The 17,852-nt window shown below is 39.7% G+C and overlaps 2 protein-coding genes across 6 annotated transcripts in view; both read left to right on the top strand.

Annotated features, from left to right (window-relative positions):
• Positions 1–11,534, top strand: part of LOC133562186 (uncharacterized) — a 35,770-nt gene extending 24,236 nt beyond the window's left edge. The window contains exon 3 of the mRNA XM_061916140.1: positions 4,025–11,534. Coding sequence (XP_061772124.1) covers positions 4,111–7,326 — 3,216 coding nt within the window. The 5' untranslated portion in view covers positions 4,025–4,110 and the 3' untranslated portion in view covers positions 7,327–11,534. The remainder of the gene's footprint in view (positions 1–4,024) is intronic.
• LOC133562185 (focal adhesion kinase 1-like) overlaps positions 1–17,852 on the top strand; it is a 96,052-nt gene that overhangs the window by 8,469 nt on the left and 69,731 nt on the right. For all 5 annotated transcript variants that reach the window (XM_061916138.1, XM_061916136.1, XM_061916139.1 and 2 more), the window contains exons 3-4: positions 14,046–14,332; positions 14,415–14,581. In XM_061916138.1, the coding sequence (XP_061772122.1) occupies positions 14,046–14,332; positions 14,415–14,581 (454 nt within the window). The remainder of the gene's footprint in view (positions 1–14,045; positions 14,333–14,414; positions 14,582–17,852) is intronic.

Below are 17,852 nucleotides of genomic sequence, written 5' to 3'. Positions count from 1 at the left end.
TTCCCAGAAAAGTCCAAAGTAAAAGGAAAAACCTTCTATCTATCTATCCGTTTTCTTTACCACTTGTAACTCAGTGGTTACCGGTGATTCTGAACCTATCCTGTCTGACTTTTGGAGAGAGTTGGGGAAACCCTGGACTGGTCAGCAGTCAATCATAGGAGACACATTCAAATCTATTGACAATTAAGCGTGTTCATTCAGCCAAATGTGCTTCTTTTTGGGCCGTGGGAAGAAGTACCAATTAAATATAATTCACTAGGATGGATTTTAAAACAGTCTATCAACGCAAACATGTGGAAGTCAATGGTGTGTGAATGTTCCTACCTGCAGAGAATTACAAAGCTTTTGTTACACAACACACTACTTTTTTCTGCTTTAGTTACAATGAAGGAGTTTTGGAAAGGTCAGTGAACACCAGTATGTGCCCAACATTTTTATAATGCTCTCCACGCTCACTCCAGGCTGTCATAGGGAGTTTGAAAGTGCCACCTTAGCTTAGCGGTCCTTTCGTTGAGAGTAGAGGAAAAACATAGTGCAGCCTACACCCATACAAACACTCTGTCCGTCTAAGTCTCCTACTGCTTGAGAATTCATTTACTTAAAATCACCTGATTTCTGTCGAACTGTGGGTCTATTAGGGCCTTCTAAAAGAACCTTGTGTCAGTGTTTTTTCCGGCCTGACATTGACTCATTTGCTGACCGGCCAGCTGGTTGGCTGTATGAAACACACACACACGCACGCACTAGAGCCACGCAGTGTGTGTTCAAGGTGTTTAAGTGCATATGCAAAAACACATTTCCCTACTCCCAGTACTATGCCTGTAATGAATATGGATATTCGCATTTGTCAAACTGTCACTTCAAGCCCATTCATTATCTTTGATTATTCCACAAGCCAGTCACAATACAAACTACAAACACTGCAGTCCTAGCACATTATAATAATACAAATGAAAGACGTTCTGGGAGCAAGAGAAACATTTAGTATTACATAAGATAAAATGTAGGGATGGGCGTCTCTGGACTCTACCCAACAGGATAGGATATACATCTCGATTCACAAGCAACGTTCTGATATTAGATAGGATGAGATACGATTTACGTCCTGATCACAACACATCATGATTTAAATATCCCTACTCAACGCTGATTTGATTTCGCCGTTTCGAATTAGTTACAAGGTTTGTTGTGCTTCCAGTGGATTTGACAGCAGCATGGCACGTTTAGCAAATAGCCTTAGTTTTATCAAGACACCCGCTTCTCCTGTAGCACCCATAGTGTTGCCGAACCTTCGATTTTAAAGGTTGAGGTGAATGTGTATCAGCTCAGCAACACTTGCCTTGTCATTGTAGTTACATATGCGGGCCTACCCAAAAGTAGCACCCATAGTGTTGCCGAACCTTCGATTTTAAAGGTTGAGGTGAATGTGTATCAGCTCAGCAACACTTGCCTTGTCATTGTAGTTACATATGCGGGCCTACCCAAAATTATTGTCAAGCCTATTAAAAGAATGTTAAAAAATGCAATTTGTGTAATTATGTGGGGTTTTTTTGTAGACATGTCAAATTATAAATTTTTCAATCAGAATATTTACACATTTAAATTTGGATTAATCATATTTAGGAATGAAACGGTATGCACATTTAATATGAGTGTACTCGTAATCCTTCAGAGTATTGAACGATCACTCTGTTCTAGAGAGCACAGCCTGTAGGTCCAATGTGCACAATTCAATATCTTAGACAGTAATGTGTTTAAGGTTTGGATTGGAGTATGTGTTTCTTAATGGGGACATATGTTAATATCTTTTGTTTTCATTTTAGCATTTAAGATAGCCAGCTGGTGCCAGTCAGTCCGTGAGTTTATCATTGTGCAGTTATAAATGATGGTTTTTAGATCATTTTAATTTAAAACAGTGATACTAATCTTCTGGAGTTTTACCGCAGTAATCATTAATGCCGTTTATCATTACATCCCCAATCATGATTAATCACATGTTATTACTCACTTACACTTGCATCATTTATTTGCTCAAAACTATTTTATCTAAAGTCCTGTCTGGGTGTACTTTGAAGTGAAATTTGCCAACGAGCACAATAATTGGAGTTTCCATACTCATGTTTGGAAAGACATATGCATTGACCTGATCATTGACTGTAAAACAACTTTTGCCGCCTTTTAGGTAACCATCCGTGGTTAAGGTAAAGGAGCATAACTCCATTACTGATGTAGAGGGAAGATATGTCATTCTTAATGTTTCTGTTGACAGGAGAAACGTTTGTATCGCCAGCATTTATGGTCCAAATGTTGACGACGACTCCTTTTTTCACACTTTCTTCTCTTCACTTTCTCCTCACTCAAACCACTGCTTGATTCTAGGAGGAGACCTCAACTCAGTATTTAACAGAGGTGTGGACTCGAGTCACATGACTTGGACTCGAGTCAGACTCGAGTCATGAATTTGATGACTTTAGACTCGACTTGACAACATTTAAAAAGACTTGCAACTCGACTTAGACTTTAACATCCATGACTTGTGACTTGACTTGGACTTGAGCCTTTTGAATTGACATGACTTGCTACTTTCCCCAAAACCCAACGATTAAAAAGTTATTCGGGAGCGCTCCGTATCTGTCCATGTCTGTCAGCGTGTGTGCGATGACAGTGTGCGCGCTACCTGTCAGAACAACAGCCAATCAAATTACATCCACGTTATTTTCGTCACACAGCATTCAGCCAATCAAATTGCAGGAAAACCAACGAAAAAGAGCTCTCAAACAACACGCCAGTGAGGAAAAGTTATGCCAAAAATAGTTTTGTTTGGGTATAAAAACTATAACTAGGTCAACAAAAAACGAATTGCCATATGCAAAGCATGCGGTTCGTTCGAAGATTACAGATAGAGACGCAACAACTTCCAACTTCGTTCGACATTTGAAGTTGCACAAAGAAGAGTAAGTTTTGAATGTAAACTAATGTTTATTGGCCGAGTAATGTAACTTGAATTTGCTGTTTAGTTAAATCAGTGAGGCTGTAAACTCACTGCTAACGTTAGAACCATAGACATCTTATAAGTAGACGCAGCATCGACCACTCCTGCCTACTGGTGCAGACGAGACGAGACGCGCGGCCGCCATCTTGGAGTGGTGATCCCCTCCACTCAGTACAATTCATTTGGAAGGAGCAATGAACTGTCGGCGCATTTAATTTATATAATTTATATTACCTCACTGAACACCACTGATATTCACGCGCTTTTTTGTCATACGTGTAACTATGATAAAGGACAAATTTTTTGGCGTGTTCATAGTTTGCTTAACAATAATAGAATATTCTTATATGGTATAAGTGACCAGACATCCAAGATCAAAACTGGGAATAATAATCCCAAAAAGGGGGGGGAAAAACGGTCAGCTATTTCTAAGTCGAAGAAACAATATGATTAGGTTATATATACATGCATATATCCTACATAAACAATGTATGAATACATTCGATATATATATATCTTATAGACTGTATTTCTGTTGCTGCAACAGCAGAGAGTTTATTCTGTCTTAACACTTTGTATTAATATTTTGTATTACATTTTTCCCTTAAATGATCATGTAACACTTTGTATTAATATTTTGTATTACATTTTTCCCTTAAATGATCATGTTTACAGTGATTGTTTTATATGTATTTTTCATGTATGTTGCTTTGGATAAAAGTGTTCGCCAACTTAAACATAAACGTATACAAACACCTGAAAGTCTTTATATCAGCTAAAACCACCAATCTGTTTTACTGGATTCAGAATAAAAGCAAATTCTGTCTTACCCAACAAAGTTAGTACTTGAATATTGTTACTTGAAGACTTATTCCTGGTTACAGTTATACTGTTAAGAAAGTATTGTCTTATACTTTGCCTAAAATGAGAATGCATCATAATCAGTGGCGGCTGGTTAATTTTCCATAGGGCCGTGAATTCTAAAAAGTACAACTCTGTTCCTTGTTATTTTCATGTATTTGTTACCCCCAGGGATTCCCGAGAGGGGGGGCGGAAGAGAATCCCACTGGACGGATCAAAGGTTGACGACACATGGCAATGGTAACACGACGACGACTATGGAATGCATATGTGGGAAGGTATGCAAGAACCGACATGGCCTGCGGATCCACCAGGCCAGGATGAAGTGTATGCAGAAGCAGAAGGTGGTAGAATCACAGTGCACAGGAACTACGCCTGGTGAGACGCAGGAGGAGCCAGGCCCGGAGTCACCCCACAGTGCCCGGAGCCTCCAGGTGATGCAACCACCAGAAGCACACAGGACATCAGAACATCGTCGGGTAAAGTGGCCCCAAGCTAGCAAGGAGAAAGAGTGGCTCCAGTTTGATGAAGATGCTGATACCATCTTGGAAACAACAGCCAAAGGGGATGCTGATCGACGCCTCAAGACGATGACCACGATCATCATCAGCCTCGCTGCAGAGAGGTTTGGACTTGAGGAGAAGCGGGCAGCGAAGCCCCCCTACATCATGAACAATAGAGCGAGTAAAATCCATCAGCTCAGGCAGGAACTGAAGTGTTTAAGACAGCAGTTCAAGGTTGCACGTGAAGAGGATAGGGGGCCTCTTGCGGAACTACGTTGTATAATCTGCAAGAAGCTAATAACCTTCAGGAGAGCGGAGTGGCATAGGAGGAGGAGGAAGGAAAGGTCCAGGAGGAGAGCTGCCTTTCTGGCGAATCCCTTTGGAGTCACAAAACAGCTGCTAGGACAGAAGCGAAGCGGTAGACTGGCCTGCTCCAAAGCTGAGGTCGACCACCACCTCAAGCAAATTTACAGCGATGGATGCAGAGAACAAGACCTAGGCCCCTGCAGGTCCTTGATCAATCCACCAACACCAACGCTTGACTTCGATGGGAAAGAGCCCGGCTGGAAGGAGATCCAGGAGGTGGTCCGCAGGGCAAGGACGAGCTCTGCTCCAGGGCCCAGTGGAGTACCTTATAAGGTCTATAAGAACTGTCCAAGACTACTCCACAGACTCTGGAGAATCCTGAAGGTGATCTGGAGGAGGGGCAAGGTAGCAGACCAGTGGAGACAGGCAGAGGGTGTGTGGATCCCAAAGGAGGAGAAGTCTAAGAACATCAATCAGTTCCGAACCATCTCGTTGCTGAGTGTTGAAGGGAAGATCTTCTTCAGCCTCATGGCCAGGCGACTGACAGACTACCTCCTGAAGAACTCCTACATTGATACATCGGTCCAGAAAGGAGGGATCCCAGAGGTATCTGGATGTCTGGAGCACACAGGCGTGGTCACTCAGCTCATCAGGGAAGCCAGGGAGAATAAGGGGGACCTGGCTGTTCTGTGGCTGGACCTCGAAAATGCCTATGGATCCATACCCCACAAGCTGGTCGAAGAGGCACTGAATCGGCATCAGATTCCAAAGAAGTTCAGAGACCTCATTCTGGACTACTATGCCAACTTCCATCTAAGAGTCTCCTCCGGAAAAACAACCTCCGACTGGCACAGGCTTGAAAAGGGGATCATCACTGGCTGTACGATCTCAGTCATCCTCTTTGCGCTCGCCATGAACATGCTGGTGAAGTCTGCGGAAGTTCAGTGCAGAGGTCCCCTCTCCAGGTCTGGAGTCCGGCAGCCACCCATCCGAGCCTTCATGGACGACCTGACAGTGACCACTACATCCGTCCCAGGTTGCAGGTGGATCTTGAATGGCCTTCAGGAGGTGATTTCCTGGGCTCGCATGAACTTCAAGCCGGCCAAGTCGAGGGTCCTAGTGCTAAAGAAAGGAAAGGTTACTGGCGAGTTCTGCTTCTCACTTGGCACCACCAAAATACCATCACTCACCGAGGAACCTGTGAAGAGCTTGGGAAAGGTGTTTAATTGCAGCCTGAGAGACGCAGCCTCCACAAGATCGACCAACCAAGACCTGGAGACCTGGCTGACCGTGGTGGATAAGTCTGGCCTTCCTGGCAAGTTCAAGGCCTGGATTTACCAGCACGGGATTCTCCCTCGGATCCTCTGGCCCCTCATGGTGTACGAAGTCCCCATTTCAACGGTGGAAGGCTTTGAGATGAGGGTCAGTAGGTTCCTGCGCAGGTGGCTAGGACTGCCGCGAAGCCTGAGCAGCATTGCTCTATACGGGCATAACAACAAACTGAAGCTCCCCATCAGCAGCCTGAGTGAGGAGTTCATGGTGACACGGTCCAGGGAGCTCCTACAGTATCGGGAGTCCAGTGACCCAAAGGTTGCACAGGCTGGGATTGAAGTCAGGACGGGGCGGAAGTGGAGAGCTGTCGAGGCTGTGGATGTTGCAGAGGCAAGGCTACGGCAAAAGGTTTTGGTGGGAACAGTGGCGCAGGGGAGATCTGGCTTAGGTAGCAGAAGAACACCTCGCTATGATAAGGCGCAGGGGAAAGAGAAGAGGTCACTGATCCTCGAGGAAGTGCGAGCAGGAGTTGAGGAAAGGCGAGCCTGCCAGATGGCGGGAATGCGGCAACAGGGCGCCTGGCCGAGATGGGAACAAGCATCAGAGCGTAAGGTCACATGGACCGAGCTCTGGAAAGCCGAACCCCATCGAATAAAGTTCTTGATCCAGGCGGTCTACGATGTGCTGCCAAGTCCATCCAACCTCTTCACCTGGGGAAAGGTGGAGACACCAGGGTGCCCCCTCTGCCAGAGGAGAGGAACCTTGGAGCACATCCTAAGCTGTTGTCCAAAAGCCCTGGGTGAAGGGCGGTACCGCTGGCGACATGACCAGGTCCTGAAGGCCATAGCTGATGCCATCTGCAGGGGAGTCAGTCACAGCAAGAGCCTCCGCCCAGTGAAGAGTACTGCTTTCATCAAGGCTGGGGAGAAGTCAACGCCGGCTGCCCGGAACACCTCGTCTGGCCTGTTGGCAACAGCACGCGACTGGGAGCTGTCAGTTGATCTGGGAAAGCAGTTGAAATTCCCTGACGTGGTTGCTAAAACAACACTAAGGCCAGATATTGTGCTCACCTCAGTGGCCTCCAAGCAGGTAATCCTCTTGGAGCTCACAGTGCCTTGGGAGGACCGTATGGAGGAGGCCAATGAGAGGAAGAGCGCAAAGTACTCTCAGCTTGTGGAGGAGTGTCGGAGCAATGGGTGGCGAGCGATGTGCCGGCCTGTTGAAGTGGGGTGTCGAGGGTTTGTGGGCAAATCTCTCTGCAGGGCCTACAGAATGCTTGGCATCACAGTGGCAAGCCAGCAAAGGGCCATGAAGTTAGTCACAGATGCAACAGAAGTGGCATCAAGGTGGCTGTGGATCAGGAGGGGAGAGGCGTGGCATGTAGGGCAGTAGCGCTACCTGGACACAGGCTGGGGCCTGATCAACCCTGGCTGGGTCGCCTAGGGGAGGGGGCCTGATTGTTGAAAGACCCGAAACCCCCTGTGATCCTAGGTTACATCACTGAGGATGTGTCCAGTTGCACCATTGGTGTATTTAAAAGTTATGTTTTTCATATATATTTTCATATTTCATATTTTTCAAATATTTCATATTCCACACATCAACACATTCAGTATGAGATGAGATCAATGAGATAAGGTAAGAACAGGATATAAACTGGTGTGGAACTAGTTCCAATGTAATATGCCATGGAAATACAATGTTAACACTTTTGTGCAAATAAGTACAGTTGCACTTGTTTTTTCAAATGTGTTCATTTTGTAAAGGAATGGGTTAAATTTTTAAGATAACTGTTTAATAGTGCTATTATGAAGTGCAATGTCAGCACAATTTTTTTTATTATACTGTAAATACATACAGCGTTTTAAAAGCATACACAATCTGCGTAAATGTATTAGTCTGTGGTTAATAGGACTTGAAATGACTCGAAACTCAAAATGCAGGACTTGGGACTTGACTTGAGACTTTGCAGTCTTGACTTTGGACTTGACTCGGGACTTGCCTGTCTTGACTTGGGACTTGACTCGAGACTCGAGGGCAAAGACTTGAGACTTACTTGTGACTTGCAAAACATTGACTTGGTCCCACCTCTGGTATTTAATACAAATATAAATCAGTCCAGAGTGACTGGGAGTCACCGTGAGTCTCAGTCAGTGGTAATACTTAAGCAATATATGAACGATTATGGTCTTTGCGATGCCTGCCGTTCTTATCACCGCACTTATAGGGAATACACTTATTTTTTCCCAGTTACTCACTAACAAAACTATCACTGCACCTATAAAACAATGGAGACTTAATACATCATTACTACAGGACCCTGACTTCCTTAACTATTTTGAGAAAGAATGGACAGATTTTTTTTATTTTAATGATCAACTAGAAATCACGGCTTGCGTTCTCTGAGAGTAAGTAAAAGTAGTTATGCGAGAAAAAATTATTTCTTATTCATCATGCAAGACGAAAAATAAACGTTTATTTGAGCAGGAACTTGAAAATGAAATAAAACTATTAGAAATAGCATATGCTAACTCACAAAATTGACACACTCTGAACAAATTGAGAAAACTAAAATTAGATTTAAGAGAAATTATTGATAAGAAAAGTCAATTCTTGCTCCAGCGGTTACGCTTAGAAAAATTTGATCATGACAAAAAACCAAGCAAATATTTGGTTAACCAACTAAAATTAAACAAAATATATAACTCTATACCATCCATTAAGGATTCAGCTGGGAACATTACGCATGTTCTGAGGAAATTAACTCCCTCTTTAGACACTTTTACAGAAAATTGTATACACCCCAAATTGACCCATCTCCTTCAGACATTGAGCCATTTCTCAATGGTATAGACTTACCTAAATAAAATACAAGACAGGTATCAAATTTAGATCTTGCTATTTCTGTAGATGAACTTCACGATTCTCTTCAACAGATGCCATACAATAAAGCACCAGGGCCTGATGGATTCCCTGTGGAGGTCTACAAAACATTCTGGTCACTGTTAGCTCCGATATTTACAAAAAAATATGACTTTAGAGATGAAAGAAAACTCATTCCTTCCTCCAAATATGAACTCGACCACTATCAGTCTCTTGCTAAAACCTGATAAACCTGATTACCGTCCAATCTCCCTCATTAATGCTGATCTTAAAATTATTTGCAAAGTATTAGTTTAAAGATTAGAAAAAGTCACTTCATATATAGGACAACCTGATCAAACAGGTTTCATCAAAGAGAGACAATCGTCCAACAATGTTCGCCGCCTACTCAATGTGATAGACTATTCTGTTATTCATAACCTAAAAACAGCCGTTGTTTCATTAGATGCTGAAAAAGCATTTGATAGAGTGAATTGGAATTTTCTTCTAGCTACTCTACAGAAATTTGGATTTGGAGACTCATTTATAGCATTGATCAAGGTCCTGTATAGTTTCCCTACAACTTCGGTTAGAACAAACAGCCAAATCTCTCCAAGTTTTCATCTTATGAGGGTCACTAAGCAAGGGTGTCCACTTCCTCCGTCACTGTTTACTATATTTTTTTAACCTCTTGCAACCGCAATTCGACAGCATGCAAATATTAAAGGCATCCATATCATAACCGTTCATCATAAAATAAGCCTTTATGCTGATGGTGTATTACTTTTCCTACAAAATCCACATTCTTCTCTTCAAGATAAATTTCACTCATTAATAAATTCAGTTCTATTTCAGATTACTCCATGAACTGGTCCAAATCTACTTTGTTACCAATTAATTTTGACTTTCAGAGCACATCATCGATTCCACTTCACAAAGGGAACATTAAATACCTGGGTATCAATATTTCCTCCACATTGTCAGATCTGAATTGCTTGACTTACTCCCCAATCTTAAAATCAATTGAGGATGATCTGGCGCATTGGAAGACACTGCCCATCTCAATTATGAGAAGGGTTTCTACTGTCAAAATGATGGTCTTGCCTTGGGTTAATTATCTGTTTTCAATGATTCCAACCAAACCTTCACAAATCTGGTTTAAATCACTAGACTCACACATCAATCAGTTTCTTTGGAAAAGTAAACCAGCACTAATCAGCCTTAAAACTTTACAAAAACCCAAAGAATATGGGGGTCTAGAACTCCCAAACTTTTCCTATTACTTCCTTGCATATAAACTAAAATATATATATTAAAATGGATCAATCCCAAATTATTAGATAATTTATGGTTGGAGATTGAACAATCACTCAGCCAGGAGATCTCAATTTGTAACTTTTTAAAACTTTAAGTACAACTTACAGTAACTTTTTTTTATTAGCCAAATTCTCAGAAAACACAACTGCTTTAAAAGTATTAATATACGCACTACATTAACAGCTTGGTGCGAATTTTTGAAAATAACTGTGTCCCCGCTCACTCCCTGCCAGTTTACGCCTATTTGGAATAATCCTGATTTTTTGTTTAGCAAGAAACCATTGAACTTTCCAACATGGTATGGTAAGGGAGTCAAATACTTTGGGGATATCATCCATGGAAACAGTTTTATGTCTTTTAAAAGTTTAATTACATGATATGCAAGGTAAAGGAGCATGTATAATCAAAATAAATTATGTGATTAATCTGCGTATGTACATACATGATTAATGCAATATTTTGTATGTTAAATCACATGACTTAATCTAGCTATCATTATTTTTGGCAGTCTTAATTTTTTGTTATGTATTTCAATCTGAAATAGTTTGATAGAAGGTAAACCACAGCCCCCAGCAATTTAAAGCTGCTGTACCGATGCATTCTTATCTGGAATGCAAACAGTAATTTTCTCGAACAAAGTAGACCTGGAAAAAGCTTGAAATGTTATGAAATAATTAATTTAAATCACCATTTGCTAAAAAAAACACATAATTTATACCTTTTCAAACTTATACTCAAATAATATATTTATTATCTATTATTTGCCGTGCTGGATGATTTTGTGAGGATAAACAAAATGTTCAACATGTGACACATTACATACGTCACTTAAATATGCAGAGTTGACAAAATATGGAGGAGAATAGAGACATCAGATTAAAAGTTCCAACTGATCAGCAATAAAGCTTATGTTGAGATATCAACAATCTGTCAGTGTCATTACCCTGGTTTGCGTTTTGCATATTACGGCAGCAAGTGAAGGCAGTGATCGGACTCAAACGTGCTCACCACTCAGGTTTGGTCTGTGTTTTGTGATAGCTTTACTAATTGACCATTTAACTTGTTTTCAACACTAAATTGACCCTATTGTGTGAATGTGAGTGTGAATGATGTCTCTCTGTCTGTGTTGGCCCTGCGATGAGTTGGCGACTTGTCCAGAGTGTAAACCACCTTACGCCCGAATGCAGCTGAGATGGGCTCCAGCACCCCCCGCGACCTCAAAAGGGACAAGCGGTAGAAAATGGATGGATGGATGTATTTTACTGTATACATCATCCGGCGTTGAACATTATAGACCATATACACGTATTATCAGATTACCTGTACACGACTCTAGATTTATTATTTTTTATTATTAACTAAAACACTTATTGTTCTTCCATTTACATTATAGAGACACTAACACCATATAAAACAGGGGTGTCTGTAACTCATTTTAGTTCAACTTCAGATTGTTTTCTTTGTTTCAAAATAGAACAAGCACAATTCTGAATATGTATAAATCATAATGTTGTTTTTTTTTTTTTTTTTTTTTTTGCACTTACATGTTGCGGTTAGTAGTATTCTATCTTCATTTGTCGTTATTCACAATTTCTGATTAAATGATGTGATACTATTCATCAGTCAAATAGGTGCAATTGAGTCTGGCAGAGTTTTAAAATATTCCCATTGGTGTTAATTCTTAATCTGTCAGTAATTGAAATAAATTGTAATATCAAAATAAATTTGCAGGATGTTATTAGTTTTCCTGAACTTATGTACAAACGTACTAATAGCATTTGGATTATGCTGTGCATATGTAGCATCTTCCACAACAAAACTTGTGAATTTAGACTAATTTCAGTAATCACACATAAACTTAGAAGGTAATACATATTATTTCAGCATATTTATGTGCGCCCAGACAATGTGGCCTCAGTCGTAAATTCAACACGACATGTGCAGATTATCAAAAGCATTTATTTGGGTATAAAATGTCACAGGTCACATTACCAACAATATTTTTGACAATCAAAACATGAATATAACAGTCCACATTTTGTATACTATCACTAATAAGCAGCGTGAGTATGTAGTGTCCAAACACAAAAGTGTCGCCACACGGCAAATAGCTACGCCCCATCTGAAGTCATGCACGCGCTCATTGAAGCGGATACAAAGAATTGTTATTGCGACATCCACTGGATACACTTAAAACAGCAGTTTCTTTCTTAAAAACAATTCCAGCTCATTTTTATACTTAGAAAACTCATCTCGCGGGCTGGATTAGTTCTGGACATATAGAACAGCATCATCGGCATACATTTGACAGGTGACATTTGATTCACAACAACTTGGCAGATCATTTATAAACAAACTGAAAAGCAGTGGACCGAGCACTGACACCTGTAGTACACTAAGATTGTTGTTACGTGATGTTGATTTAATGCATACTTGCCAATCTTGAAACCTCCGATTTCAGGGCGTGGGGCAGAGGCGTGGTTGGGTAAAACAGACGTGAAAATAGGCTGAATTTCGGGAGATTTCAGCTATAGTTACATTAATCATTAGTAATTTAGCAGCCTAGTTTTGAATGGTAGGGTCCCTCCTAACACATGTTGATACAAATATAACATTTGCATAATAAAAATCAACTACAGGCTTCCCAAATGCTGTAATAAATTAAGCACGATGAGTTGACTTGAAACTGTTTAATGTTACACTTTTTATATGTAAAAGAAAAGTTGTGTCATTTTATTTCGTCTAAGCAACAACTTGAGGCAGTTTAATGTAGATTAACGTTATTATTATTATAGTGTTCCCAATGTTAAAAGGATCAAGCCATTGTTTACAAATTTAGTAAATAAATAACCAAAAAATTTATATTTTGTTGTTTTCTTACTGTACCGAAAATGAACCGAACTGTGACCTCTAAACCGAGGTACGTACCGAACCGAAATTTTTGTGTACCGTTACACCCCTATTGTAATGACAGAGCACTTCCAGCATTCAGGGAAGGAACTTTCAATTATGGATTTATTCATAATAGTAGTTAAGGGTCCTATAAAATATTGTTTGTGATATTTTATAAATGTTACTTACCTCCATACAAAATCCAACTTTGGCTTTAGATCTTTTGAGACCTCACATAGCTTTATCAACTTGTCATTGTAACACTACGCACAAATTAAGAAAGGGTTTGTGAATTGGTTCAGTGGTATTGATGTATGGTATTGTACCTGAAGGCAGTTGCTTCGCGTCAGATCTTCAACTGACTTTATAAAATAATTGTTAAAAGTTGTTGCAATGTCCTTTTGATCTTAGCTGACTTTCTCATCTAGCTGTAGCTCCCTAATGTATCTATGCACTATACTTTTTCCCCATCAGTTTTTGTATATTTCTCCAGATCTCTTACTCATTTCATTTTGCAGTACTAATAATGTTAAGAAAGGAGTTTGCTTTTCTAAGTCGAATTTCCTTTACCACCTTATTTTTAAAAGAAGTAAATGTCTGTCTATCATTCACCCTTCTTGTTTCGATTGATATTTTAAGATCATCATCTCTTTTTTTTTTCATTAATAACTGTACAGTTTCATTTAGGCATGGGAGATGATTATTTTTGATGGTTTTACTTTAGTTTTTCTGGTAAATGCAGACACTGTGTCCTGAATAACAGTTGTGAATACATTAGTTATCACTGACATGATTATAGGTGAAAAAATGATCCCAACTGATATTGTTTTATTTTAAAATGAAGGGTTTGTAAATCAAAGTTCCACACTATTTCTATAGCATCAATTTGGATTAAATAAACTGCTTATTCCTACTTTCCACTAAAATTTTCGGACATGTTAAATTTTGCAGGTGTAGTATTTGGATCAGGAGCAAATAAGTTCGCCTTTAGAGCTTCAAAAAGTCTCATTTGAACCTCTGTCTTCTCTGTTTCTCTACAGAATATGACAGCCAGTTAGCCCCGCTAAGAAAATCTGAGTCAGGCATGGCAACGTCTTCCTACTTGGAGCCAAACCTCAAACACTCTGCAGCAGGTGGGTGTGGGGTTAAATCCCGGTCCGGGGTGGCCGGCAGTACTGGTGTTGGTACCAGTGGCTCTGCTGGTGGTCTTGAGCGGACACCGGGTTCTATGGATCGGGTTCTAAAGATTTTCCACTACTTTGAGACAAACAGTGAACCAAGCACCTGGGCGAGTAATATCAGACATGGAGATGCTACTGATGTCAGGGTATGTTACAACTTTGAAGTTTGTACATCATACCCTTTTGCCCTTCACATTGTTCTTTATCCATCCCCCGTTGGTGCTACAGGGAGTCATCCAAAAGATAGCGGAAATCCACAAATTGCGCTGTGTCACTTCACTTGGCCTCCGTTTAACCCATTTGCACACGGACGCACGCCATTGGTTACATCCTGACTTGGGAGTCTCTCATGTCAGGGAGAAATATGAGAAACAGCACCCACAGGAAGAGTGGAGGTAATATTGCACCAGTGTTTTGGCTTATTGCTTCAAGCTTGATTGTCCAAATATAGAGATATAATGGAGACAATCAGGCTAATTAGCATTCTGCTGTTTTATAATTAGCTTAAAGGCCGGATAGGAGACTAACAAGTGGTGGGAAATGAATGGATGGATGGGACCTATGATGATTTTAATCTACATTAAAAACACTTCCCTGTGGTCTAGAAAATAGGTATTGGATATGCTTTGGTGTACATTTTGCTTTAATATCATGTTTTCACCGCTATTTTTTTCCAGATACAGTCAGAAATAAACTTCATAAACAATTTGGCTTGTTCACACTGCAGGTCAATGCACTTGTTTTCGTCTATGTGTGACCTGTATCAGAATTGTTCATGTCAATGTAAAGAGTGTATTTCGGAATGTTTTAAATCTGACCCAAGCCACTTTCGTATGTGGATATACTGTAAATCGGATGTATCGAATGCAGTCTGAATGCTGCGGCCGAGTTCATCCGACCAACACATCGTCAAATAGTTATTTGCTAAAATAGACGTTTGCACAATAAATAGTTGACAAATGAGCATAATCGAAGCAAATCTTCCACAAACTGCGAGATTCAAAATGCTTGACCTCTTCCATCTTTTTTTTTTTTTCCTTCTTAATCTTCTTTCTTCCTTCTTAATCTTCTGCGCGCAAAATTTTGGTTCAGAAAATGTCTTTATTGGCACAAAATTCTTGAAGTTGCCAGCAATGCGCCAAGACTGAAACCTACTAGAATTGGAGCCATGTTTTACATCCATAAACGCTGAAGCACGTACATGTCTGCATGTACGTTCACATTAGTTATAGTATTTTTTTAATGGTAAACGACTACATTAAAAGATTGGATTTGACAAATAAATCAGAATTGGACATCCTACCCTGTAGTGTTTACAAAGTCGTAGATTCATCTGGTCACAACATTAGTTACGTCTGTACACTCGATCAATTCAGACTAAAAAAAAGATTATGCTTTGAGCAGCATTTATGTCACAGCATATTGCACGTCAATGTTATTATGCTTTTCCTAAGAATTAGATGAAGCTAATGCTTTATCACACTTTTTTGTGTTTTCTCATAACCATGGAGTAAATTTGGCCCTCTACCTTCCTCTGGTTGAGAGTTTTACTAATGTGACATCACTCCAAATGCATAAACCTTATGATTTAACGCTTTCACATTGTTTAACACGCATATCCAATATCGTAACAACATTTATAAAACAGAAAATAATACATTTGTCATAGGTACTCTCTGAGGAAGCAAATTTAGGCCACCTATTTGAGAAAACCCACTCAAAAGCATGAGAAACAACACATGAAAAGAACTGCTTTATCTGGCATGTGTAAAAATTGGTAGTGAAAGTGTTGTGTATTTATTATCGTCTTTCATGTGATATTTTTTTTTTTCCTTTTCATCTTGCAAATTATTAGATTAATTGAGTCATTGGTGACTTAATTGACGTCTTTATTCTTATGATGTTCCTACAGTGTTTTGAGGAAGTGACCTAGGGTTTTATTTGTTGGAAAGATGTGGTTTTATTTGCCTCATGTTAGCACATGCATCAATTTTTAACCTATATTTACTTCATAAGTGAACTAAGGCCTCTTCATTTGGCTACATCATTGTATGACTTATAGTGAACTGCACTCAAATATGTGTGAAGTTAAAAACAAAAACAAAAAAAACACGTTTTTCAAATTGTTAATGTGAAGAAGAAGAGCAGTGCCTTAGAGGGCGGAAAAGCTGCAAGCCCACAAGAGTCGAGCTATTGTTAGATCAGCAGCAGCCGCAGCCCAAGGGATGGACTGACTCTATCACACTCCTCTATATCTCCCTTTGCTTACGTTCCCTCCGTCTGTCTCATGTGGCCACACTTAGCATTTTCCACTTTGATCTCACTCTGCGTCGTATTTTTTCATCTCCCGCATCTTTTTTTTTTCTTTGAATCTCTGCTTTTCAACATGTGTAATTTTTCTCTCTTCCACCTTGTGCTTCATTCATTATTGAACAAAGGTATTTTATTCATTTTGTTCTCTTCATTTTCTCTGATATCTGTTTGTAGGCTTGCAGCATCCCCACTCACCACTGTCCTCCTGACCCAGTTCATTCCATTGCCAGCACTTAGTGTCACTCATGCAGTGATGTCACAATGCCTTCTTAGCTCTTTATAAACTAAACTGCTTCAGAGTAGCAATAATCCCAATATGTTTTATAAATTAAATTTCAAGCATTTTACGGTCAAGAGACCACATGCCGTCCTGTTATAAGAGAGTTGTGCCTTTTTTTGGTGTTATACTCACACCTTCCTACTGAGATGATTAAAACATACTGATATGAGTAAGGTTTTCTATGATAATTACCTTGAAATTTCCAATGAATATATCCATTATTATTAGAATGTAACAGTTAGTGCTATCAAAGTATGCTATCAGATAAATTACAGGATTATTGTGGATTTATTGTGATTAATCACAATTAAATCTTTTTTTTTTAATCTGTATTAACAGTGTTTCATTCATTGAAGACTCAAGAAAAAAGGGATTATACAATATAATTGAAACCCTTTATTGTCATTGTCATCATAGATCGACCGATTATGTTTTTTTCAGGACTGATCCCGATTATTATTAGTCAAGGAGGCCAATAACCAATATTTGGAGCTATATATCCATCCATCCATCTTCTACCGCTTGTCCCTTTCAGGGTCGCGTGGAGGCTGGGTACACCCAGATAGACAGACAACATTCACACTCACATTCACACACTAGGGCCAAGTTAATGTTGCCAATCAACCTATCCCCAGGTGCATATATAATTGCAGTAAAAGTTACAGTAGTTAAACATGAATAGTATATGTCAGTAAACAGTTGGACAAGGCTATAAGTAGTTTTTTTTTAACATTATTTTTTAGGAAACATTGGACCAGTAGCAACCTAATGTTTTATGAAGCTATAATGTTGTGGGTAATTTAGCACCAAAAAACATCAGGGGATTTCACAAGCATCTTTATTATGTGTATCTAATCTTGCATGTAAGAGAAGCATCAACATTTGCATTTCAAAATATGGGAAATCTCCTGGTGAAATTGGTCAAAAAAGTATATGGGATTTCTCTCCATCACAATAACTCGCCATCCACTCAATTTTATACACTTTTATAGCAGTTTATGGATTAAATACATTGTAAGGTTTACTTTTGAGTAACTCTGAAATATTGTGAACATTTAAATAAAATCAATTCT

The sequence above is a fragment of the Nerophis ophidion genome, linkage group LG11 (assembly GCF_033978795.1).
Source record: "Nerophis ophidion isolate RoL-2023_Sa linkage group LG11, RoL_Noph_v1.0, whole genome shotgun sequence".
Taxonomy (NCBI): domain Eukaryota; kingdom Metazoa; phylum Chordata; class Actinopteri; order Syngnathiformes; family Syngnathidae; genus Nerophis; species Nerophis ophidion.
Note: the sequence above shows the minus strand (reverse complement) of the source record. Positions and strands in the feature narration are given on the sequence as shown.